Source organism: Python bivittatus, unplaced genomic scaffold (assembly GCF_059951505.1).
Source record: "Python bivittatus isolate LINGU-HERP-01145 unplaced genomic scaffold, Pbiv_v1 ctg000850_np1212, whole genome shotgun sequence".
In the NCBI taxonomy this organism is placed as follows: Eukaryota; Metazoa; Chordata; class Lepidosauria; order Squamata; family Pythonidae; genus Python; species Python bivittatus.
In genome coordinates, this window is record NW_028277112.1 from 2,711,722 (window position 1) to 2,738,085 (window position 26,364).

Genomic DNA, 26,364 nt, shown 5'->3' on the forward strand with positions numbered 1-26,364 from the left:
TTCCGGCGGCTGCTGAGGACGTGGCTTTTGGCTCAGCCCGCCCACCGGCCTCTTCCTGTTCCGCGGCGGGCTGAGGCCTGCCTGCGGGCCGTGCTTTGCCTGTTCGCTCACCCGACCCTCAGTCCGTGGAGGATGAGGAGGCCCCGCGGCAGCGGAGGCGGCGGCGGCGGCGGCTGAGGAGGCCGGGCGTGAGAGCCGGCAATGGAAGAAAAGTTCAGCGGGAGCGGCAGCGAGGCCCTGGCCAGAGGCGGGCGGCTGGGGCCTGTGGATGTACCCAGCGCCCGGTAATTGACCGTCCTGGGGGCGTTTGGCCGAGGGGGCGAGTGGGTCCAGGCAGAGCCTGATGGGAGGGTCCCTTGGCAAGACGCCGCGGAGCTCTGCAGCCGGGCTGACGTGGAAGCGTCGTCGTCTTGGTAGAGCGATCAAAGACTGTCAGTCGGGTCTTTCTGTGGAAGACCCACCGACGGAGTCCTTGCTCTGCCATAAAAGGTGGCAGCCGCGTTAGACTTTCCAGTTAGGAGCTCCGTATCATCGCCAGAAGTTATTCGTTCCTTGTGGCGGAAGCTGCAGGGACAAGCATCTGTTCTTTCCCGCCTGTGGTTTCGTTATGTTAAACTACACCTGCTAGATTTCTTCTCTGCAAAACTATTAAAGATTGTTTGGGGGCGCATGTGTGTATGTTAAGGCCATGCAGTTTCCTAGGCAATACTTTCGAAAATAGGTTACCATGGTCTTCTTGCGGGGGCTGAGAGAGCGATTGTCTCAAAGCCCACAGCTGGCTTTGTGCCTAAGGCTGGACTAGAACTCAGAGTCTCCCGTTTTCTAGCCTGGTGCCTTAACCACTACACTACACCAAACTGGCTCTCTTATCCATAAATATAAATACACTGGCCTGTATTTATATTTATCCCTGTATGGGATATATATGCCAAAAACCTATATTTATGGATGGGACTGATTCACCTAGAATAGCAACAGTTCTTTTACACTAAAATCTTTCCCAGACTCAGAGTTCAATTTTAATATATTTTGATTTGTCAAAACCAGCCTTATTTATCCTCAGCCCCAATAAAGCCCTAGCAGATGGTCCGGGACTTAGATATCCACCTGTAAAATTTCCCATTTTTATTATACTGGAATCACCCCTCTCCTTGGACTCTTCCTAGTTATTTTTTTCAGAATCCCAAAAGGAGGCTTTTTTTCTCTGGCCTGAGTCAATGTGTTACCCATCAGGTGGTAACCGGGACAGACTTCAATCACCCATGTGAAAATCATACTTGTACATGCCATAGAGGCTGAATATGTATCTTATTTCTATCTGTAGCTTAGTTATAGAAGCCAACTGGTTCCTTCTTCACAATTTTGAATGTCTTGGTTTTATGTAACTTTTATGCATGCATTTTAATTGTTGTATGTGTTTTTATTTATGTTGGTTTGGTCTTGAGCTATAAAGCAATAAATATGCAAGTGGGAAAGCTAGCTTGCTATTAGGTGCTGCACTGTACCCATCCAGGATGCATCTTTTTTTTTTAAGCGTGTTACAGTAGAGCAGAGAAATTAATAACAGTATACTATTTTGAGCACCAAATGCATCATGAATAGCACAATCATGCTTACTTCATAGAATTCCAGAATATAGATAGAGTACGTAGGCACATCCAGTTCTCCCAGCATTTTACAACTTAAATTTTTAACTAGCTATTGAGCATTGTAGATCAGATATCATTTCAGGCAGTTATCCATTAAAAAGGTAAAGACATACTCAAATTAAGGACTTAAATCATAAATGTTGCCTTACTTTTGATTTTTCTGTTAGGAGTAAGAAGAATGTTTATGACCTCAGTTTTAATTCTAGAATTGATACACTGAAATTTAGCTTATCTAAAATACATTATGCTTATATTATTGTATAACCTTGCTTGAAAAGTTAGCATTTAACAGGGTTTTTTTCCCTTCTTTTCAGCCTGACTAAGTATATAGTGTTGCTGTGTTTCACTAAATTTTTGAAGGCTCTAGGATTGTTTGAATCCTATGACCTCTTGAAAGTAGTTCACCTTGTACAGTTTATCTTCATTGTAAAACTTGGGTAAGTTGACTTTTGTTTTTTCAGCACTTATTATTGTCATTAGTTTTGTATCTAAACATTTGTGGGGGATGTTCATCATCATAGACTTGTTGAGATCATAGGACTGTTGAAAATTTATGGTGCCTGTTACCAAGCATACTCCCTCATTCTAATTCTTTGTCATAACCATCTCTAGTCACTGTTGGAGTCAGTCAGGTCATTGTCTGAAATAAAATTATTTTATTTGGTCACTATTGGTCTGCTAAAATTAGTATCAATTCAGAGTTGAGACCATGGTCAAAAGAAATGTGTTTGCAAATTGGTTTTGGTTAACTGGTTAGTGAAAATATTGCTGCAGATATATCTGTTGCTTCCTTTAAATAGATGAGGGAAGAAAAAATTGGCAAATCACAGTTTTTGAACACCTGATATGCAAAACAAGCTATAAAATTTGCATTGTTTGTGCCCTCTATCCATTATAAACTGTACCTAATTTTTTTTTAAAGAAATACTATTCAGGCTAAAGCCTGGTTCACATAATCCAGTTTATATGATTTTGACATACTGTGTCAGACATTGTTTATAAACCATTTAAAACAAATTTAAACCAAAATTTGGTGTGATATGTACATCTAGTCTGAAACTCTGATATAGCCTATCGGTGAGTTCATATTACATTTAGGTGCAAAATTAAATGTCAGTTTTAGTCATTTCTTGTATTTGAAATATACATTGCTTTTTAATATATTAGACAGTATGCAGGATGAAAAGGATATTTTAGCCTTGAGGAGGACAAAAATTCTAGGTAATAATCAGATTTTTAAAAAACAGGTGACTATGATATGGTTATTTGGCTCAGTATATGATCTTATACAGTGGGGCAAAAAAGTATTTAGTCAGCCACCAATTGTGCAAGTTCTCCCACTTAAAAAGATGAGAGAGGCCTGTAATTTTCATCATAGCTATACCTCAACTATGAGAGACAAAATGAGAAAAAAAATCCAGAAAATCACATTGTCTGATTTTTAAAGAATTTATTTGCAAATCATGGTGGAAAATAAGTATTTGGTCACCTACAAACAAGCAAGATGTCTGGCTCTCACAGACCTGTAACTACTTCTTTAAGAGGCTCCTCTGTCCTCCACTTGTTACCTGTAGTAATGGCACCTGTTTGACCTTGTTATCAGTATAAAAGACACCTGTCCACAACCTCAAACAGTCACACTCCAAACTCCACTATGGCCAAGACCAAAGAGCTGTTGAAGGACACCAGAAACAAAATTGTAGACCTGCACCAGGCTGGGAAGACTGAATCTGCAATAGGCAAGCAGCTTGGTGTGAAGAAATCAACTGTGGGAGCAATAATTAGAAAATGGAAGACATATAAGACCACTGATAATCTCCCTTGATCTGGGGCTCCATGCAAGATCTCACCCCATGGGGTCAAAATGATCACAAGAATGGTGAGCAAAAATCCCAGAACCACAAGGGGGGACCTAGTGAATGACCTGCATAGAGCTGGGACCAAAGTAACAAAGGCTACCACCAGTAACACACTACGCCGCCAGGGACTCAAATCCTGCAGTGCCAGATGTGTCCCCCTGCTTAAGCCAGTACATGTCTGGGCCCATCTGAAGTTTGCTAGAGAGCATTTGGATGATCCAGAAGAGGATTGGGAGAATGTCATATGGTCAGATGAAACCAAAGTAGAATGTTTTGGTCTAAACTCAACTTGTCGTGTTTGGAGGAGAGAGAATGCTGAGTTGCATCCAAAGAACACCATACCTACTGTGAAGCATGGGGGTGGAAACATCTTGCTTTGGGGCTGTTTTTCTGCAAAGGAACCAGGACGACTGATCCGTGTAAAGGAAAGAATGAATGGGGCCATGTATCGTGAGATTTTGAGTGAACACCTCCTTCCATCAGCAAGGGCATTGAAGATGAAACGTGGCTGCGTCTTTCAGCATGACAATGATCCCAAACACACCGCCCGGGCAACGAAGGAGTGGCTTCGTAAGAAGCATTTCAAGGTCCTGGAGTGGCCTAGCCAGTCTCCAGATCTCAACCCCATGGAAAACCTTTGGAGGGAGTTGAAAGTCTGTGTTGCCCAGCGACAGCCCCAAAACATCACTGCTCTAGAGGAGATCTGCATGGAGGAATGGGCCAAAATACCAGCAACAGTGTGTGAAAACCTTGTGAAGACTTACAGAAAACGTTTGACCTCTGTCATTGCCAACAAAGGATATATAACAAAGTATTGAGATGAACTTTTGATATTGACCAAATACTTATTTTCCACCATGATTTGCAAATAAATTCTTTAAAAATCAGACAATGTGATTTTCTGGATTTTTTTCCCCATTTTGTCTCTCATAGTTGAGGTATACCTATGATGAAAATTACAGTCCTCTCTCATCTTTTTAAGTGGGAGAACTTGCACAATTGGTGGCTGACTAAATACTTTTTTGCCCCACTGTATGTTGGGCTGTGCTTTCTGCCCAGATAGGAGAAGTGTGTAGTTATTGTCCTGTCCTGAGCTTTCAGCAAAAATGGCAAGCATGGTGATCCTTACTATTCCTTTCCCAGCTTCAGGAGAATATAACAGTTTGCTACAGCTACAACAACTTTCTTGTAGAGGAAAAAGAACTGCATCTATTGACGCTGTTCATCTGCAAAAGTTTCAGAAACAACTTTGTAAAAAGATTGATGCTATGCCTTTGTTATAGAAAAAAATGTTTCATATGAAGGTAGACCATTGTTGGACATGAAACTAATTAGATAAGTAGTAGATTAACTTACTTATTTGGAAGGAAATTTCTTCCAAATTTTCTTCCTACATTCTTCCAACCTTGCTTAAATTTTGAAAATCTGAAAACAATAGGCAGAATTTGGGATGAGATGTCACTTTAAATCTGCTAAAGAAGAAATATCTACTAGATTTCCAAATGGGCTTTTATTCATAGGCCAGAAAGACAGTGTTTACATAATGGAAGACAGCCTAATATACCTCTCAAACATATTTGTTACATTTTATGCCTTGACTACCTAAAAACAGAAAGGCAGATACAAATTAAAAAGATAATTTTCTACCTTCTCTATTCCTAGGGGTTCAATAGTTTTAAAACTGTGTAGGTGTCTATGTATATATGTGTACTCTGTGCATGTGTGTGAATGAATGAATGACAAGGGCAGGTTCGATCAAATCCCTTAGCTTCTCTATCGAGGTAATTTTCTTCACCCAACTGATGAAGTCCAAACTGCAAGTTGGGCATGCAGTCTTCCCCTTTCCCTTCCTCCAAGAGGGGAGTTCTTTACATTAGATTGTCAAACCTGACAAATTACTATTACTTGTGCTATTTTCTTATCTGTGTTTATATGTATACATTGCCTTTGTCCTAATGGCTATTATTTATATTGCCCACTATTCCAGCCTGTGTTTTGCAAACACCAGCATTTTTTTTCCCATGTGAACTCAGCCATGTGCACTTGCATCTGGTTGAATTGTACCTGGTGGCACTAAAAGCATATGGATAGGAAACTTCCTGTGAAGATTGTCACATATGATGTTTATTTCTATATACTTATTTGGTGTGTTTGTATTCTGTAGAGCAGAAATGCTGCTTTTCTGTAGCTTTCTATAAATTCACATTAATTCCTACATGAAATAAGATTTTATGGGTTCCAGATTAGAAGCGATGGATTTGTCTTATTCTGTGAGATGAATACTTTAAAATGCCACGGCCAAACTCATGCACACACTGATTTTTTTTTTTCTAAATTGTAATCCCATTTGACTAACAGGATTTTTTTTTTTTACTTGTACAGATCTGCAATTTTTATGATTTTGATTCAAAAACCATTTTCTTCGGGAAAACCAGTAACTAAGCATCAGGTGTGTAGAACTTTGATTACAAGAAATCAAGTTTTATATGAGCTTGTTTAAAGGAATTATTAAAATGTCTATACAAACTGTGTATATGTATAGATCAGAACATAGCATATGGAATTAGTATGGCATGAGTGCTTATTTCAGCTGGAGATTATTTGCAGGATGGCAGAAACTGCCTTGAAACTGTATTAAATCAATTGAAAAGTTCAGAATAGTTTTCATGATTTGCATTGGAAAATGCATTTTGGAAAGCTTAAAAATATTATGTCCATTACATATTTCTGCCCCTGCACAGTTTATAAAAGTGTTTAAGAATTGATACAATCAGGTTGCCCATTAAAAAATACACTGGAAATGAAATATTAGTTCTCTATGTTACAAGTAATGTTATTATATTCATTATATTTACAGTCCAAGACCAAACAACATTCTCTAAAGTAACACAAACTCAATTTTCAGTTTGAGAGGAATTATATACTAGCTGTCATTATTACCGGCTGAACTGCCATTTACTCTCATACATTTATTTATTTAAAATAAATCTTATGTGCCACAACTTTGGGTGGCTCACAACAATAATAGCCCCCCCAAAAAAAACCAGTAAAAGCAGTACATTACCAAATACAATCCCCAGGCTCCAGCCTCACCCTCTCCCAATGTCTGGGGGAAGAGCCAGCTTTTTAAAGCCTTCCCAAAAGCTAAAAAGTTGGGGGCCTTCTAGGAGGAAGTTGTATGCGGTATTGTGTGAGAAAATTTAATGACGAGTATCCTAATTGCAGTTGCTGCATCCTAATCAATGAGTTAGTTTGGTCTGGAATTGGGGGTATAGCATCTTGGTGGTGAAATGATTTTGTTGAGTGGGATAAGGGCTGGAATTGCCCAATTCTTTTTCTATCTTACAGGAGCATTTTGGAGTTTTTCACTTTTTAAAACAATGTTAACTGTTTAACAGTGAAAGCCTAACAGAATGTTTATGTATCTCTCTCAAGATGGTAGAAACTGAAGTTTGGTGCGCAGTCATAAATAGCTTTGGATAGTGCAAAGAAAAGTGATTGGTGGGCATCAAATGGCCTCCAAAAGTTCTGCACTTGTACTAAAGCTGTTGAAATATGAATTATTGAATTGTGTATTTCAGGGTTAAACTAAGAAAACATTGGGGGTGCTTTTTAAAAGAATGATTTGGATTCAGAATTGAGTACAAGAATCTTCATGCATTTTTTTTTCTCTTCCAGTGGATCAAAATAATTAAACATGCTGTTGTTGGTTGCATAATTTCATTCTTGTGGTTTTTTGGCCTTACCCTGTGTGGACCACTAAGGTAAATATATCATGGACTTATCCATGATAAATATGATGTACAAATCAAATTAATATGGGTTAGCCTTCTCCAGTCCTACAGAAGCATTGGACTAAAACCTCCATCCCAGCCCCTCAGCTTAGAAATATTTGTACCCAGTCACAGTAGCAGTAACAGAGGCTAAGCTAAAAGTCAGATTCGAATACAATACCTTAAAACAGACCAAGATACCCCAGAGTCTCCATGTTTGTAGCATCCAGTTCCTAGGCTGTGAATTAAAATCTGCATTATAACACTTGGAGAAGTTTAAACCTTTTTCTTGTACCAGCTTGAAATCAGTACATTGGGGTTAGAATTCATAACTTTATGCTAGCCAAAACAAAAGTTGTGATAGCCCAGACCCAGCCTTTTCCTTCAGTGTAATCCTATACCTGTCTTTTCAGAAATGGATCCATTTAGTAATGGAGAAGGAAGTCCTTCCAGCTGTGGACTTCAATTCTGTGCAAGTTTACTTAAGAGTAATGTTGAGAAATCTAGATGAATGTATTAATATGTAGATCACCGTTGAACCAGATAGAGAGGCAGAATTTTATTTCTGTTGTGCCTTCCAAAACTCAACAGAACTGCAGGGAAAATATCCCCCACCCCGCAACTACAGACAGATGAGAAGGATGAGATGTACCCCAACAGTTGTTCTGGTTGAATTGATAGGAAGAATTGCAGAATGCTGTTTGAGTGCAAAAGCCTCTCAAGTTTTTAAATTATTGTCTTACATATTATATGTCGTGTTCTTCTTTTGCAGAACTGTGTTGATTTTTGAGCATAGTGATATTGTTGTCATTTCATTACTCAGTGTCCTCTTCACAAGTTCCAGAGGAGGGCCAGCAAAGGTATCTCATTTGTTTTGCAAAAAGCTCATATTTATGTAAGAAAAGTTATACTACCTGTTTCTTTGTTAGCAGATGTTATTCAGAGTATTTGTCTCCTTTTATAATTAACTTCTCCATTGCTTTTTTTTCCCCAGACCAGAGGGGTGGCATTTTTTATAATTGCTGTGATCTGCCTTTTGCTTTTTGATAATGATGATCTCATGGCTAAAATTGCAGAACACCGTATCCTTTCTGATTTTATACAAGAGAGAAAATTTTCTTCTAGCTGCCTAATTTTAACATGGGACTATTAACATACTACAAAAGATGAAGTATTGTACTTCATTCTATTAGAAATTGTGCCCAGTTCAAATATTATTTCCAAAATAAACTTGCTAATAAGTAATAGTATTATTACTCTGCTTATGTAATACTGCTTTGTAGCATACTATGGTATGCCAAGATATCTTGGTTTTTACTAGAGTATCTGTAGTTCATTTCTTTAGTTTTCTTCTTCTTTGAAAAATAATTGTTAATGAGAAAGGTAACTATAGTTATGACTTTTTCACTCCTGTGAATTAATGCCATGATGAAAGAATACACATTTGAAAAGAACTAAGATATTTTTTGCTTTGCCTATATATCGCAATGTCTATTATTTATTTACTATATTTTACCATTATGCTCTGCAAAGAATGTAGTATATTTTGTTTAAAAAATGTAAGCAGCAGAATAAACTGTGAAAAATAGTGTTTTGCCTGCTGTTGTTTCCAAACACAGCAGAAGAGAAAATAAAATGACTCTACTATAGTATTTTTAGCTCTTGTGAAAAACTGGCATTTAATCTATTCAGGATTTCTCCCTAATAAGAACTGACACCTCAGATGAAAAGGCCCTGCTCTTTATAAACATCTGCTACAATGGCTGTCCCTGTTCCAGGCCATTTAAAGCTTGAAAGGCAAGAGCCAATATTTTAAACTTGGGGTGGGGTGGGAAATATATGCAGTAGAGTTTCAGAGATTCAGTATGCTAATGATGCTGCCAAATAGACAATTTAACTTGATGATTTCATACAGATTTAAAAAGCATGAGGATAACTTATTTTCTACAATATCCCATGGCCAATGGCTGTGGTCAAAGTAGTAATCCCTTAATCACTCAGTATTGCCTTCTGGTTACCAATAATGGCTGGAAATTCATGAACACAGTTCTTCTTAAGGCTGTTCATGCAGAGTGGTCAGAAGAACACTGTTGTCAGTCCAGAAAGCTACTGAGACATTTAGGAGAATCAACAGTATAAGACATACACATCATAACACCAATTATGCATTAGATCAGAGGTGGGTAACCTGTGTTCTCAGGGCTTCATGCAGCTTATGAAACCAATTATTGCAGCCATCATAACCCTCTTTCACCATGATTGCTGAAAGCACAATTTTCCAAATGTTATGACAGGAAACAGCTGAAAACAATAGTGGTAGCCCTGAAATAAGTATACAGGTAGTCCTTGCTTAACAACCATTCATTCAGCGACCGTTCGAAGCTATGGCAGTGCTGAACGAATAGTAGTTACACCTAGTCCTTGAAGTTATGGCCATTGCAGCGCCTCCTCAGTCATATGATCAAAATTTGGGTGCTTGGCAGCCTGCCCGCACTTATGACTGCAGGGGCACTTCAACACCCCCCCACCCGCCTATTTACCCCCCAATCTCTGCCCTTTTGGCTGCCCTGCACTCCACTGTCACCCCTGCTGCCCTGTTGTCCACTGGCCCTGATGGCCCTTTGAAGCCTTCCCAAGCCCCGTGAGAAAGCCACATACAATTTGGACAAGACCACCCGGAGACTCGGGAAGAAGGCTTGGCGCAACCAGCAGCTGCCTTGCAAAGGGCCAGGCTGGGCACGCCGCAAGGGGCCGGCAGAGGCAGTGAAGTGCAGGACAGCCAAAAGGGCAGAGATGGAGGGGAGGTAGGTGGATGGGGGGAGTTAATGAGGCAGTCCCTTACCTTACTGAGGCTTGGGGCTGGGAAGGACCAAGCTGGGAGTGTCTTGGATCAGGATGGATCCTCACCTAACAACTGGTGGATTTGATTAACAACAGCAACAGGGACTGCCAGGATTGCCATTGCTAAGCAATGCAGTTATGTGACGTCACACTTTATGACTGCATCACTTAGCAATGGGAATTCCAGTCCCAATTACTGTCGTAACTCGACTACCTATCAGTTTTTTTAAAATCCTGCAAATACCCCCAAAACAGTGGTGTCCACTTGTTGTATGCTACCCTGCTTCTTCATGGTCCTCAGCCTCTTAAAAATGTTAAGTTCAGTCAGTAAAATTGTAACTGGGTCATGAATTTCTCAACTGTTGACCAGAAATGTAAATTTCGAATCTGAATGATAGTTTCTTCACATTGGAGAATTCCCAGGTTGATCTTATAAATAATTACCACACTACTGCATCCTTGAGAACATGAAGCACACAACTCTCCTTTAGAGGGTATTCATTATCCACAATATAATGCTCCAGCTCTCTTCTGAATAAATCAAGGATTCAGATTTCTGGCATCTTTGCAGATTATTGTTGATAGGAATGCATGGAACATTACCTTTAGTAAGGAACAAGATGGAATTGATAGTGTAAGACTGGTCCTTAAGACTTCTAGTGTAAAGGTTATAGCTCACTTTGAAAACTCTTTCATTAGATTGAAAATGGTTACTTATACTTTAGTATATGATTTTTAATACTTAAATGATGTTTCCAGTGTGTGTGTTCAATGATTTAGGGGTTTCTTTTAAGTGCATCACACCAATTAACATAAAGAAATAGCAGTTATAAACAGTTAACAAAATAATTTAACATCAAAATTTACCAAAACAGAAAAAGGGGGGAAAGGCCGAGGAAAATTATATCATGAACAAAACAATTTCAAAATACCCGACCAGATTGTTAAGAGTCTTTTTACTTGTTCCTTTGTATTTCACCTTTAAGGCAATCATCTGTGATTGAGAATTGCTCAGCTTATCCTCCAGAAGTCACATGAAATTGTCACTTTTTCATTATAGGGATTATCCTTGTTTAGTTTCTTCAAGAAAGTAATTAATAGAAATCAGAATGCTGTTCATGTTATATGTGACTGAATGGGGGAGGAATAAGATCCTCTTGCAGAATTTTCCTGAGCTTCAAATTTTTTAGCTGAAGGACACCATGACAGTGCTCTAACCCATATGCTTTATACAGTCATCACTTTCTTAGGAGTTGCAGATCATAAGGTAAGTGCTGAATGAACTGTTGAAAAGTTAGTAAGCTTTTTAAACTCTTTTAATTGGTTGCTCTTAGCAAACATAATTTTTTAAAAATTACTGTTAATAGTTTCTGCTGATTTATTTCAACTTTTTGGATATACATAGCCCTTAAATGTACAGTGGGGCAAAAAAGTATTTAGTCAGCCACCAGTTGTGCACGTTCTCCCACTTAAAAAGATGAGAGAGGCCTGTAATTTTCATCATAGGTATACCTCAACTATGAGAGACAAAATGGGGGGAAAAATCCAGAAAATCACATTGTCTGATTTTTAAAGAATTTATTTGCAAATCATGGTGGAAAATAAGTATTTGGTCAATATTAAAAGTTCATATCAATACTTTGTTATATATCCTTTGTTGGCAATGACAGAGGTCAAACGTTTTCTGTAAGTCTTCACAAGGTTTTCACACACTGTTGCTGGTATTTTGGCCCATTCCTCCATGCAGATCTCCTCTAGAGCAGTGATGTTTTGGGGCTGTCGCTGGGCAACACGGACTTTCAACTCCCTCCAAAGGTTTTCCATGGGGTTGAGATCTGGAGACTGGCTAGGCCACTCCAGGACCTTGAAATGCTTCTTACGAAGCCACTCCTTCGTTGCCCAGGCGGTGTGTTTGGGATCATTGTCATGCTGAAAGACCCAGCCACATTTCATCTTCAATGCCCTTGCTGATGGAAGGAGGTGTTCACTCAAAATCTCACGATACATGGCTCCATTTATTCTTTCCTTTACATGGATCAGTCGTCCTTGTCCCTTTGCAGAAAAACAGCCCCAAAGCATGATGTTTCCACCCCCATGCTTCACAGTAGGTATGGTGTTCTTTGGATGCAACTCAGCATTCTCTCTCCTCCAAACACAACGAGTTGAGTTTAGACCAAAACGTTCTACTTTGGTTTCATCTTACCATATGACATTCTCCCAATCCTCTTCTGGATCATCCAAATGCTCTCTAGCAAACTTCAGACTGGCCCAGACATGTACTGGCTTAAGCAGGGGGACACGTCTGACACTGCAGGATTTGAGTCCCTGGTGGCATAGTGTATTACTGATGGTAGCCTTTGTTACTTTGGTCCCAGCTCTATGCAGGTCATTCACTAGGTCCCCCCGTGTGGTTCTGGAATTTTTGCTCACTGTTCTTGTGATCATTTTGACCCCACAGGGTGAGATCTTGCATGGAGCCCCAGATCGAGGGAGATTATCAGTGGTCTTATATGTCTTCCATTTTCTAATTATTGCTCCCACAGTTGATTTCTTCACACCAAGCTGCTTGCCTATTGCAGATTCAGTCTTCCCACCCTGGTGCAGGTCTACAATTTTGTTTCTGGTGTCCTTCAACAGCTCTTTGGTCTTGGCTGTAGTGGAGTTTGGAGTGTGACTGTTTGAGGTTGTAGACAGGTGTCTTTTATACTGATAACAAGCTCAAACAGGTGCCATTACTACAGGTAACGAGTGGAGGACAGAGGAGCCTCTTAAAGAAGTAGTTACAGGTCTGTGAGAGCCAGACATCTTGCTTGTTTGTAGGTGACCAAATACTTATTTTCCACCATGATTTGCAAATAAATTCTTTAAAAATCAGACAATGTGATTTTCTGGATTTTGTTTCCCATTTTGTCTCTCATAGTTGAGGTATACCTATGATGAAAATTACAGGCCTCTCTCATCTTTTTAAGTGGGAGAACTTGCACAATTGGTGGCTGACTAAATACTTTTTTGCCCCACTGTAAGTATCTACATTTAGATACCCTTTACAAGACTAACAGTGCAATTCTACCATCTCTTACTTGGAAGTAAGCCCCATTGTACTAAGGGTAGCTTATTTCAGAGTAGAAAGATTGTACACTATATTGCAACAGCATTGACAAATACATTTTTAATTTAATGGCCTCCAGTTTGCAGTAATTTATTATGTATTTGTATCATAATGGCAGTATGTTAGGGAGAAGAGGACTTGGATTTAGGAAACTGTAAACTTGGATATAACTAGCTACAATTCTGTAAGCATTGATTTTATCAACTGTTTACAAATTTCTGGGGCTGCCAAGAACTTTATGTGCATCTTTTCCTCTGCATATACTTTCTGAGAAACATGTAAGGTATGTAGTATTTATTAATGGAGATATACTTAAAGGAGTATGAAGCATTTGGTTTTTAGTGTGCTAATAGCACTCTCTCTCTCTCTCCTCCCCCCCCCCCCGTAGGGTGGAGTAATCGTGCTTGTATTAGCATTGTGTTGTAAAGTTGGGTTTCACACAGCTTCCCGAAAGCTCTCAGTAGATATTGGTGGAGCCAAACGCCTTCACTCATTGTCGCATCTTGTTTCAGTTCTCCTTCTGTGTCCTTGGGTAATTGTTTTGTCTCTGACAACTGAGGTAAATAACATTACAACTATTAAAAAGAAAACAGCAGTCTGATGTCAAAATGTTAGATCTAAGTCATCTTTGTTTGTTCAGTCAGTACCTTCAAGCTGTTGCTCTTGGAAAGGCAGTTTTGTCTGCTCTGTGTCTTTCCCAAAAGACTGAGGATGCTAAGATTGAAACTTCTGCATTTTCATCTTGAAACATGGACTCTAGAAGAGGTGGCATTTTGCACTCCTCTCATTCCCAAAGAGGAAGGGAACAAAGTGGATGAGATAGAAGCACCTTCTAGTGTGACTGCCCCACCTTTACCTTTTCCTTCAGCAGCAAGGTAGAAGAGGGCAATCAAAGCAGAACCATGTTGACACATCCTGTCAGGGAAAGAGGTTTCCAAGGGGCAGATCCCTGTACTGTGTTGCAGCTTGACACAGAGAATACAGTAGTACCTCTACTTACGAACTTAATCTGTTCCGTGACTCTGATCGCAAGTCGAGTTGGTTGCAAGTCGAAGTAAATTTTCCCATAAGGTTCAATGTAATTACCGTTAATCCGTTCCGGCGTCCATGGACCACGCGTCAGGGGCGGAAAAACGGCCACTGACCACGCAGCAGGGCGGAAAGATGGCCGCGGACCACATGTCAGGGGCGGAAAAATGGCCGCGGACCATGTGGAACGGGCGGAAAATGTCCGCAGACCACGTGGAACGGGCGGAAAAATGGCCGCGGACCACGTGGAACGGGCGGAAAAACAGCCGCGGACCATGTGGAACGGGCGGAAAAATGGCCGCAGACCACTTGGAACGGGCGGAAAATGGCCGCGGACCACGTGGAACGGGCGGAAAATGGCCGTGGATCCAGTTCGTAAGTCGAGGCGAGTTCATAAGTAGAGGTAAATTTTGGGGGGGCCAGAGCTGGTCGTATCTCGAAAAATTCGTAAGGAGCGTTCGTAAGTAGAGGTACCACTGTACTACAGTAATTAGATGAAATTATGAAGGAGTGGGTGAATACTAAGTATGCCTTGTCTGTTACAGAAGTTAGAAATACAACTGTGGCCCACTTTTTTTCTGAAATCAGAGTTCCAACTGATTTTAATCAATCTAGCTTTCACTTTCATTTTTTAATAACTCACCAATTTAATCCAATTTCTTGCTATTTTATTTTAAGAACACTGTATTTATAATGTCATGTATTTTGATACTTTTTCCTTAAATATTTATGTAAATCTAACGGACTATAATTAGAAAGTGTGTGGGGGTGCCTTCAAGTCATTATCGACTCCTGGCAACTGCTTGGACAAGTCCCTGCCATTTTCTTTGCAAGGTTTTTCAGAAGTGGTTTGCCATTGCCTCCTTCCTAGGGCTGAGAAAGAGAGTGACTGGCCCAAGGTCATCCAGCTAGTTTTGTGCCTAAGGTGGGACTAGAACTCCTGGTCTCCCGGTTTCTAGCCTGATGTCTTAACCACTACATCAAACTGGCTCTCTAATTGGAAAGTAGATCAGTTAAAATTCTTAATTTACTGTAACATATACTAATGTAGAGGTTGCTAAATTCTTGGAGATTTGTGAAGAATGTTGAACTCAAGAATTTTAATCTAATCCAGCAAAATATTTTCTCACCAACCATGCATATTTATTTCTCTTTATATAGACAGTTATTCCTGAGCTGTTAAAGAGATCCTGAGTACACAGTGTTGCTTTCAAACCATAAAATGTGTTGATAAACCATGCTAATTTTTGTTTTTTTCAATAATGTACAACAATATTTAAATATTACTGCCTGTATTTACATATTTGTATGTTTTGATTGCAGAGTAAAGTAGAATCATGGACTTCCCTCATCATGCCCTTTTTAAGTATAATCTTTTTCGTCGTGATTTTGGACTTTTATGTAGAATCTGTGTGTTATGTCAAGATGGAAGTATCAAAATGTGCCCGTTACGGATCCTGTCTCATTTTCATTAGTGCTTTAATTTTTGGTAATTTTTGGACACATCCAATAACAAACCAGCTTCGTGCTATGAACAAACCAGCCCACCAGGAAACTACAGAGCATGTTATATCTGGAGGAGTGGTAGTCAGTGCCATTTTCTTTATATTATGTACGTATGGGTATTTTTGGAAAAAATGTGGAATATTGTTCAAGACATTTGCATCTATTGATAGAAGACTTTGATATCACAAAATATATGAATGCTGGGTATGGTATTTGTACACATTTGCAATGTTTCTCCCAAATACCATGCTGAAATTTCTAGTTATAAATAGTTATAACTATTGCTAGTTATAAGTAGAGATTCGGTTCAGGGAGGACTGCATTGTTAATTTTAAAGTAGCCAGTAAGCTACACCAAGTGTTCTGAACTGAAACTTGTTTACACATGCACAAAGACATTCCATTTTGGTTATTATATTGCAGTTTGCAGACAAGGTTACTAGGTTCTACAATGACTAGATTTTCTTTGAAAACAGTTTCTTGCTTTATTTTTTGTGATAGTCAGTACCTATGAAATTGCATTCAGTACCTATGAAATTGCACCTTTGGAAATCTTGCCTTGGTTAACATGGCCATAGGCTAGATCACAGAAATAAATTAAAGTTGTTTTTTGAATCTGAGGCTCCTTGCTTTAGTCAGTTCACTGAAGATGAATGATCAGTTAATGTTTAATTTTTTTAAAAAAATCCGATCTCTAGTGCTTAGGCCCATCTCCTGGCTATGCTAATGACTGTTGTGGTTTTCTCGGCTGCTATGTATTTTAATTTTTGTATATGTTTTTGTTTTCATTTTTATAACACTGTTTACCACCCAGAGTCATTTGTTGAGATGGGGGCCATATAAATTGATTGAATAAATAAATAAATAAATTCAACAGCATTATGGGGCTTGACTTGAAGCACAAAGAAACAATATCACCCCTGCATTAAGTGATTAAGTGGCCAGTATGATATAAAAGTGAACTGATACTGAATGGTCTGAGTCTCTGAAAAAAAACTTTTCTAAATGTGTCTGCATTTCATGCAAAATATAGGTAAATATTTTGTCTTTTCAGCTGCCAATATTCTTTCCTCCCCAACACGGAAAGGGCAGAAAGGTACTCTTATTGGTTATTCTCCAGAAGGAATACCACTGTACAATTTTATGGGTGATGCTTTACAACACAGCTCTCAGTCCTTACCTCGATTTATTAAAGAATCACTGAAGCAAATTCTTGAGGAGTCTGACTCAAGGCAGATTTTTTATTTTCTGTGCCTAAATCTGGTAAGCTTATGTTTAAAATAGTTAACCCTGTATATATGTGTGTGTGTGTGTGTGTGTGAGAGAGAGAGAGAGAGAGAGAGATTGAGAGAGAGAAATAATGGAATACACAAAATTACTTTTGGTTATTTGGCAATGAGAATAAAGCAGAAGCTTCTGTTTAATGTACAGTCAGGTCCAGAAATATTGGGACATCGACACAATTCTAACATCTTTGGCTCTATACACCACCACAATGGATTTGGAATGAAACAAACACAATGTGCCTTAACTGCAGACTGTCAGCTTTAATTTGAGGGTATGTACATCCAACTCAGGTGAACGGTGTAGGAATTACAGCAGTTTGCATATGTGCCTTCCACTTGTTAAGGGACCAAAAGTAATGGGACAATTGGCTTCTCAGCTGTTCCATGGCCAGGTGTGTGATATTCCCTCAGTACCCCAATTACAATGTGCAGATAAAAGGCCCAGAGTTCATTTCAAGTGTGCTATTTGCATTTGGAATCTGTTGCTGTCAACTCTCAAGATGAGATCCAAAGAGCTGTCACTATCAGTGAAGCAAGCCATCATTAGGCTGAAGAAACAAAACAAACCCATCAGAGACATAGCAGGAACATTAGGCATGGCCAAAACAACTGTTTGGAACATTCTCAAAAAGAAGGAACGCACCGGTGAGCTCAGCAACACCAAAAGACCCGGGAGACAACGGAAAACAACTGTGGTGGATGACCGAAGAATCCTTTCCCTGGTGAAGAAAACACCCTTCACAACAGTTGGCCAGATCAAGAACACTCTCCAGGAGGTAGGTGTATGTGTGTCAAAGTCAACAATCAAAAGAAGACTTCACCAGAGTGAATACAGAGGGTTCACCACAAGATGTAAACCATTGGTGAGCCTCAAAAACAGGAAGGCCAGATTAGAGTTTGCCAAACGACATCTAAAAAAGCCTTCACAGTTCTGGAACAACATCCTATGGACAGATGAGACCAAGATCAACTTGTACCAGAGTGATGGGAAGAGAAGAGTATGGAGAAGGAAAGGAACTGCTCATGATCCTAAGCATACCACCTCATCAGTGAAGCATGGTGGTGGTAGTGTCATGGCGTGGGCATGTATGGCTGCCAATGGAACTGGTTCTCTTGTATTTATTGATGATGTGACTGCTGACAAAAGCAGCAGGATGACTTCTGCAGTGTTTCGGGCAATATTATCTGCTCACATTCAGCCAAATGCTGCAGAACTCATTGGACGGCGCTTCACAGTACAGATGGACAATGACCTAAAGCATACTGCAAAAGCAACCAAAGAGTTTTTGAAGGGACAGAAGTGGAATGTTATGCAATGGCCAAGTCAGTCACCTGACCTGAATCCCATTGAGCATGCATTTCACTTGCTGAAGACAAAACTGAAAGGAAAATGCCCCAAGAACAAGCAGGAACTGAAGACAGTTGCAGTAGAGGCCTGGCAGAGCATCACCAGGGATGAAACCCAGCGTCTGGTGATGTCTATGCGTTCCAGGCTTCAGGCTTTGATTGACTGCAACGGATTTGCAACCAAGTATTAAAAAGGGAAAGTTTGATTTATGATTATTATTCTGTCCCATTACTTTTGGTCCCTTAACAAGTGGGAGGCACATATGCAAACTGTTGTAATTCCTACACCGTTCACCTGAGTTGGATGTACATACCCTCAAATTAAAGCTGACAGTCTGCAGTTAAGGCACATTGTGTTTGTTTCATTCCAAATCCACTGTGGTGGTGTATAGAGCCAAAGATGTTAGAATTGTGTCGATGTCCCAATATTTCTGGACCTGACTGTAACTCTGTCTCTGGAAGTGCCTACACTGGTCATATAGTCCAGCCTTACAACTTTAGCCAAAACACTGCATCTTAATCAAATAGATGCCTTTAGTAAGCTTATCAAGGAAACCCCAATTTCTCTATAGATAACTTGGTACGTCAGTTTAGTGTAATAGGCATTACAGTTTTAAGAAGTTTCCTAGGATAGTCAGAGATTCTTTACTAATAGGCAGAAGATAATCAAGCACTGAAACCTTTTCCTACATCCTTGTTTTAATAGTTGTCAAACAGAAATCATTCTCAAGTATTATAATTCTCTCTTTCGTAAAAGCAGACATTTGAAATGCTTATTCAGGGTATAATTTTCTTCCAGATTATACTTTGCAGAGTAGTATATGAATCTTTGTTTTTTACTTTTCCCATGAGGTATGAATTTTTCTAATCAGCTTGATATGTAATACTAAAACATGTTAAATTTTCAAAGACAAAATTAAATTTTACTCCTTTTTAGGCTTTTACATTTATAGAATTATTTTATGGTGTGTGGACCAATAGTCTGGGATTAATTTCGGATGGATTTCACATGCTTTTTGACTGTTCAGCTTTAGTTATGGGTCTCTTCGCAGCGCTGATGACTAGATGGAAAGCAACCCGTATATTTTCCTATGGGTATGTATACTGAACTAATTATAAAGATTTCTTTAAAAGATGTGAAGACAAAGTTGTGAGACTAAAAGACAGGTAACTTACACAAAATAAACATGAATAAATGAAAAGGCTCAGTTTACACTAAAGGAAACAATGATTTATTGTTTTTGAATAGATCACAATTTGCTGTGTTGTTAAAAGACACTAAGCTTTTTAAGCCATGGTTTACAAACCAGAAGGAGATCAGTACTGCTCCCACCTCTTGCTTTTCCATGTATTGTTAAAGACCTGGTTCCTCTCCAAGGCCTTGGGTTAGGATGGTGTTTGAGCCTCTTTGGTTTTTAGTTCTGTCTTCTGGTCAGCTGTATTCTTTTTCTTTGAGTGGTAGTTATAACCAGTCCTCATGCTTATGGCCATCACAGCATCCCTACAGTCACATGATCTTGATTTGCAACCTTCCCTACCGGCTTCCGACAAGCAAGATCAATGGGGAAGCGAGCAGGAAGTCACAAGTCATGGTCACATGAGGTCCTTGCTTAATGACAACAACTGGGACTGCTGGAACTGCCATTGCTAAGCGGTGCGGTCACATGGTTTTTTGACTTATGACCGCATCACTTAACGGTGGAGTTTTTAATCCCAATAGTGTTGCTAAGTGAGGACTACCTATAATCTTGGGTTCTGTAACAGAATAGTTTGGGATTTTAGCATAGTCAGGACATCATGGTATATTTTGTCTATAGTTTTATTCCTTGTTTTCTCAATTGCAGGTTTGGCCGTGTGGAAATTCTCTCAGGTTTTATTAACGGCCTTTTTCTCATGGTAATAGCTTTCTTTGTCTTCACTGAGTCTGTGGCCAGACTGGTTGATCCTCCAGATATAGATACAAATATGTTGACTGTAAGTTTGTAACCTTGTTTTCTATAACCTTAAAGAGTACTGCTCTGAAGCATTTTTACGAGTTCAGTAGAAACAGAATTCACTTCCTCAAGCATTGCTGATGTTGTTAATTTCATAGATGTTTCTCATGACAATGGCAATAAGTAACACTTAGTTGGACTCAAAATTTTCATCCTTAAATTTTTTAAAAAGTGCTTTTCCTTCAGAGAAAAGGCTGGGGGAAGTGTGTAGGCTGGTAACTCGGAAAGTCTTTACGTGTCAGAGCCTCTGTTATCCAACTGCCTCTGTGTGGAGTAGCATTGAAGTGCCTCTAAATGGGCATGAAGTCTCATGATTTCATCTTTCCTCGTAGCAAAAAAGGACGGTGTTATTCTGTTGTTGGTACTGGCAGAGAAAATGCAGCAGTTTTGTCCTCTTGGAGAAAAAATAAAACCTAGTGCCTTGACTGTGCCTCAGTGAAAGGGTTCAGAATTGTGCATTCTCAAGTGAACTAGATGAAAGTTGGGGGGAGAATTACATGTACCCTGGGGTAAGAATGCCCGGGTTACAGATGACCCATAGTTAAGAATGGAGCCGGTTAAAAATGGAGCCAGTGGTAGCAAAATTCAAGTTAAATTACACAGTGATTCGAGTTAAATACACAATGGTTCAAGTTCATTACACAATACTACTTATACAGTATTATATAATCATACTGTTCCGTCTTACATACAAATTCGACTTAAAGACAGACCTTGGGGACGGAATTCATTCTTAAACTGGGGACTACCTGTATAAGCAAAGGGAAGAATGCATGTCTGTCTGTGTGACCCACAGAACCTAATAGATTGCCTTCCCTCAATAAAGAATAAAGAGCCTCTTTTAAGGAATGTATAATAATAGTGTAATATTCTGTTATTCTTCATTCTCCGTATGCAATGGTTGCCATACTTAAAAAATACATTCTTCTAATATATAACTTGATTCTGCCCAATCTTTTCTGTCCAGGCTGAACTATATATTGTGACATCTATCTCACGGTTTCTCAGGTGTAATGCTTAAAGGAATCTGAATAATAAAAATTACCAAGTGTTTCACAGCTTGCCAAGTTCAGTCTTCTCTGTGCTAAAACTTGGGACACAAGCAAGTTAGCAAGTGGCAGAATGATACAGTGATAGATGGGATCTGATCTTCTACATTTCTCTTATGGCCCCAAATCTAAGTTACTTCTGAAATAGGAAGAGATTTAGCTGCATCCTCATTTACAGAAGGCAAGGAATATTAATACTTTTCAGGCTTGTTTAATGACATACCTTCTGTGCCTAGGTCAGGGCAATTTGTGAACTGCTTGAATGGTTGCTATTTGAATTTTTTCATATTCCCCAGTGTGCTGTTATTGTTGTATTTAGTCCTATATTGTTTTCTTTTGTTACTTTTAATTATGTTTTTAACCCACCTTAACACCACCTTGAAGCATTTTGATTAAGCAGCCATTGTAAATCAAATGAATCATCAATTTTGACTTGGCTGATCTTAAGAGTTCTCAAAGGGTACATCCATATACTATTTCCACAGTTAATGGAAATTAGCTGATTTCAAATCCTAATTAAAATCAAACTCTGATTAATATTAACAATGGAGGTGTAAACATACATGGCTAAGGAATTTCATATATAGCAGTACTGTAAGCATACAGTCTTGCATTCTTTTGTCTGCTTCTTAGCTGTGCAGAGTTAAGGATTATAGCTTTGCATCAGAGATACTTTATTCCTGGGAATTAAGTAACAGAGAGAGCTAAGTTTCCTTAGCATCATGATTCTCTGAATACAAAACTTAATATTTTTACTGAGATATATTCATCCTATTTTGGTTAAGAATTCTGGAATCTGTAAAGCCAGCTTCAATGGAGGATAACAACTTGGAGAAGTTGCTCTAGACTAGGTTCCTTGTTTTCTTAGGCATAGTTAATGGGAGTAAATAAAGTGTAAAGATTTGTTTTTCTCCTTCATGCAGCCTGTTTCAGTTGGAGGATTGATAGTAAACCTTGTTGGTATCTGTGCCTTTAGCCACGCCCATTCCCATGGGCCTTCTCGAGGAGGATGCCATGCACATGAGCACAGTCATTCCCATCACAGCCACAGTCATGGCCATGGCCATTCCCACAATGACTATGGGCACACTCATAATCATGGACACTCGCATGGATCTTTAGGAGGCAGCATGAATACCAATATGAGAGGTAAGTAGAAGGTAGTAGATTTTTTTTTATGAATTCAGTATTTATTTACCATATAAAGACATATAAAGGCCTTTGGCAACCCCCTTGGATTGTGTGGGTCCCTTCCCTTCCCTTCCCTTCCCTTCCCTTCCCTTCCCTTCCCTTCCCTTCCCTTCCCTTCCCTTCCCTTCCCTTCCCTTCCCTTCCCCTTCCCCTTCCCCTTCCCCTCTCTTCTTTCTTTCTTTCTTTCTTTCTTTCTTTCTTTCTTTCTTTCTTTCTTTCTTTCTTTCTTTCTTTCTTTCCTTTTCCTTTTCCTTTTCCTTTTCCTTTTCCTTTTCCTTTTCCTTTTCCTTCCTTCCTTCCTTCCTTCTGTCCAGTTCTTCTCATCTTTTCCATCTTTTATTCTTTATTTTTGTTTCTTACTGTTTTTTATTTTACTTGTGAGCTGCTCATAGTGGTTGGGAGTTGGGTGGCATACAAATGTAATAAATAAAAGTTTTTAAAAATGGATCATAGCAGTATTTTAGGATATCAGGTTTTTAGATCCTTGATAGGAGTACTTATGCTAATTGTTCATATCTCTTAACTGCTAAATTAGTGTATTAATGACCGTGTTTCCTCCCCCACTCCAGGAGTGTTTCTACATGTCTTGGCAGATACCCTTGGGAGTGTTGGAGTCATCATATCAACAATTCTTATTCAACAATTTGGATGGCTGATAGCTGATCCACTCTGCTCTCTATTTATTGCCACACTGATTTTTCTCAGTGTTATACCTCTAATAAAAGATGCATGCCAAGTACTCTTGTTGAGACTGCCTCCAGAACATGAAAAAGATCTGCATATGGCTTTAGAAAAGGTTAGAAGTAACATTGCCTATAACTGTATAGAAATGAAGTTTTGGAGAAACATAATACTGGACAGTGTTATAGGATATTTATTACTGATTATCCTATGTTTTTTACAGATCCAGAACATAGATGGTGTCATCTCCTACAGAGAACCTCATTTCTGGTGTCACTCTGCTAATGTTGTGGCAGGCACCTTACATGTGCAAGTAATGTCAGAAGTGATGGAACAAAGAATTATACAGCAGGTAGCTTAGTATATTCATACTGCATGAATCCCCAGATCTCACGCTAATGACTTTCTCTACATTAGTTAAATGTCAGTAGGCAGTAGTACAGCCAAATGGTACATATAATAAGCTAAAAACTCCTCTGTGATTATGGCTTCTGAAAGTTGCTCATTGTCTTCAGATAGTAGAATGTTTAAACTGTATTGTTTCAACTGGAGGGTAATTTTAACACGCCTTGGATGTAACTTCCCTCTGCGTACGCTGAAGGCAATCTTGGAGTGGGGATTGCTCATTTTCAGATTTTTTTCCAAGCCTCCAGAAGCTTCCAATAGGTGTAGCAGTGATGAGGTGATGCTACTAGAGGAGGCAAGGATGGAATTGTGGAACATTTTCCCATTTTTTTTTGCATTTTTTAAAAATAGGTATAACATATCTATCATTTGCCTAGCACATTTATTTTTCTATTCCTTCTTTCCCCCTAAAAAATTATGCTGAGGTTTAGCAGTACAACCTTGCAGAGTTTCAGAAGTTCCATAAATGGGGCTGGGAACTGCATACACACAGTTACCATAGATTGCTTAGCTGTATGAGACTGACTCAGAATGCCCTTCTAGTTACACTATCATACAGGTGTCAAGTAATGTTCCTGTTATGGAAGTATTTCATGACACAATTGCCAAAGTCTGTGCCTAGAAACATCATAACATCTTGATTCATTTCCTCTTTCAGGATTAAATCTAGAAGGAATGAGGAAATTAAATTCATTCCCCTTGTTTTTTTCAGTATTGCTTGAAATTACATTAATACCACCCTTAATTTTGAGAAAACAGACACCTATGCAGTGCCTTGGACACAATGTACTTTCACTGTGAGCTCTGTGCATATTATACCAATAGAAAAAGTAGGATCCCAGGTTAGACTTCCTGAGACAGCAAGTCCTTGCTCTGCTGCCTGGAAGGAAGCTTTTAAAGAAAGTGTGTATTTCACATGCAGCTCTTGCCTTACAACAGTTGTCTTGCTTAGAGTTTCAGAGAGAGTTTTGCTGAAGATTTAATGTTTGTGTTTTAATGTTCATTTTTGTTTAGGTATCAGCAGTTCTCAAAGATGCTGGCATTAACAATTTGACTATCCAGGTGGAAAAAGAAGCTTATTTTCAGCATATGTCTGGCCTAAGTACAGGGTTTCATGATGTCCTTGTGATGACAAAACAAATGGAATCCATGAAATACTACAAAGATGGAACTTACATCATGTAATTTGGAGTTAACATCTGTTGAATTCGCTGTCTCCATTATTTCATCAGGAGACTTTGTACATAACTGTACAGGAACAAATATATATATGAATTTTTAGACAAACTGTTATATACCTTTAAAACCAGATCAGGAAGTTTAAAACATGTGGGACACCTAGAACATATGCTGTATATGTGGAAATAATGGCAATGTAAAATACTGTATTTGGTGTCTTATTAAACAGATTTTGCTACATGAATGTGGATGAGCACAGATATATTATACATTCTCCCCAAAGAGGAATAATGAACACTTCTCTTCCATTGCAACCTAAAATTGTTTTCCTTAGCTTTGAAACAGAAGCTAGCAGACTCCAAAAAAAAAATTACATCTTCAAAATTATTTTGAAGTTTTGCTGCTATATGTGTATTTACACACTGAGTGCAAGTATTTTTCAGAACATTAGATACAAATGGATATGTACATTTTTATATTACTTCCATTTCTGTATACAATCCTATTTTCTAAGCACAGCTTTTTTAAATGGAGGGAAATAGATTCTGCTATAAAAATATTGTCAGGTGAATTAAAAATTTTTAGAAGGAAAGAAAACCCTGGTAACAACAAATCAGGGAGGGAAAAGCTACATTTTTGTTTTTACACTTCTGTGTTCTTTAGTTTGAACCGCTATGTAAAATAAATACTTTATAATTTTTATAAGTATCTAGTGAAATTATTGCATAAACTACAGTCTTAAAATTAGAAAAATTCAGTGACAATTTATTTTTCTGCCATGAGTCATTTCTCCCTGATTAATCAAGATTGAAAATGATATCGTGAGTGCCATTTTCTACAGAATTCTAAGGAGCTATGAAGGGCCCCTAACAGGACATAGAATAAATATTCAGAAGAGTTGAATGCCTGCTATGGTAACCCATATTAAGAGAGGAAGCAGAATAGGTGATGGTGGTGCTGGGAATGCAGAGAATGCAGGACTGGGAAGGATGTTTCTTCATTTCAGGTGTAACAAGAATGAGCTTGTTAAGAGATTAATTTCTCTACATTTTATTGACCTTTTCAGTATTTCAAATAATGGAGACGGTTGTATATATGTATCAGTAGGAAATTGTCCTTACATATGCCCCTTCTTAAAATTATGAACCACATTCCTGCTTAATATGATGCAGCTTGTCTCCCCCACTATTCTAGAGCTAAGAACTTCTAACAAGTATGTAGACAATTATGTCAGTGTTGAATCTGCTTGTATTTGCCAACATTAGAATGCCAAAAGAAGATAATGGTATTTGGCACAATCCAGCACTTTTAAGTTTCATTCTATGTTAAAGTGCAGAATACAAGACGTAAATGGATGTGAGAAATTTAAATAAAGTTTATCATAGTCCTACACAATATTTGGGTAAGCAAACTGAGTAAATATAAGCCAAGGATATTCCATCACAACAGATGGCAGCATCTAACCAA

The 26,364-nt window shown here is 38.7% G+C and overlaps 1 protein-coding gene across 1 annotated transcript; it reads left to right on the forward strand.

Moving 5' to 3' along the window:
• On the forward strand, positions 1-25,602 carry SLC30A5 (solute carrier family 30 member 5). The gene is made up of 16 exons (XM_007422276.2): positions 1-284; positions 1,964-2,086; positions 5,891-5,957; positions 7,187-7,272; positions 8,054-8,141; positions 8,276-8,363; positions 11,313-11,389; positions 13,620-13,790; positions 15,584-15,872; positions 16,820-17,028; positions 19,336-19,493; positions 20,243-20,372; positions 22,365-22,590; positions 23,202-23,428; positions 23,537-23,665; positions 24,733-25,602. The coding sequence occupies exons 1-16, from the start codon at positions 202-204 to the stop codon at positions 24,901-24,903; spliced, it is 2,322 nt and encodes a 773-aa protein (XP_007422338.2). The 5' UTR covers positions 1-201; the 3' UTR covers positions 24,904-25,602.
• Positions 25,603-26,364: the final 762 nt, after the last annotated feature.

Bases quoted from the DNA above. Each gene is read 5' to 3' on its own strand.
- SLC30A5 (XM_007422276.2), top strand. From the start codon at position 202: ATGGAAGAAAAGTTCAGCGGGAGCGGCAGCGAGGCCCTGGCCAGAGGC. The intron at 5,958-7,186 runs GTGTGTAGAACT...TTTCTCTTCCAG, and splicing joins AACCAGTAACTAAGCATCAG to TGGATCAAAATAATTAAACA. The intron at 11,390-13,619 runs GTAAGTGCTGAA...CCCCCCCCGTAG, and splicing joins TAGGAGTTGCAGATCATAAG to GGTGGAGTAATCGTGCTTGT.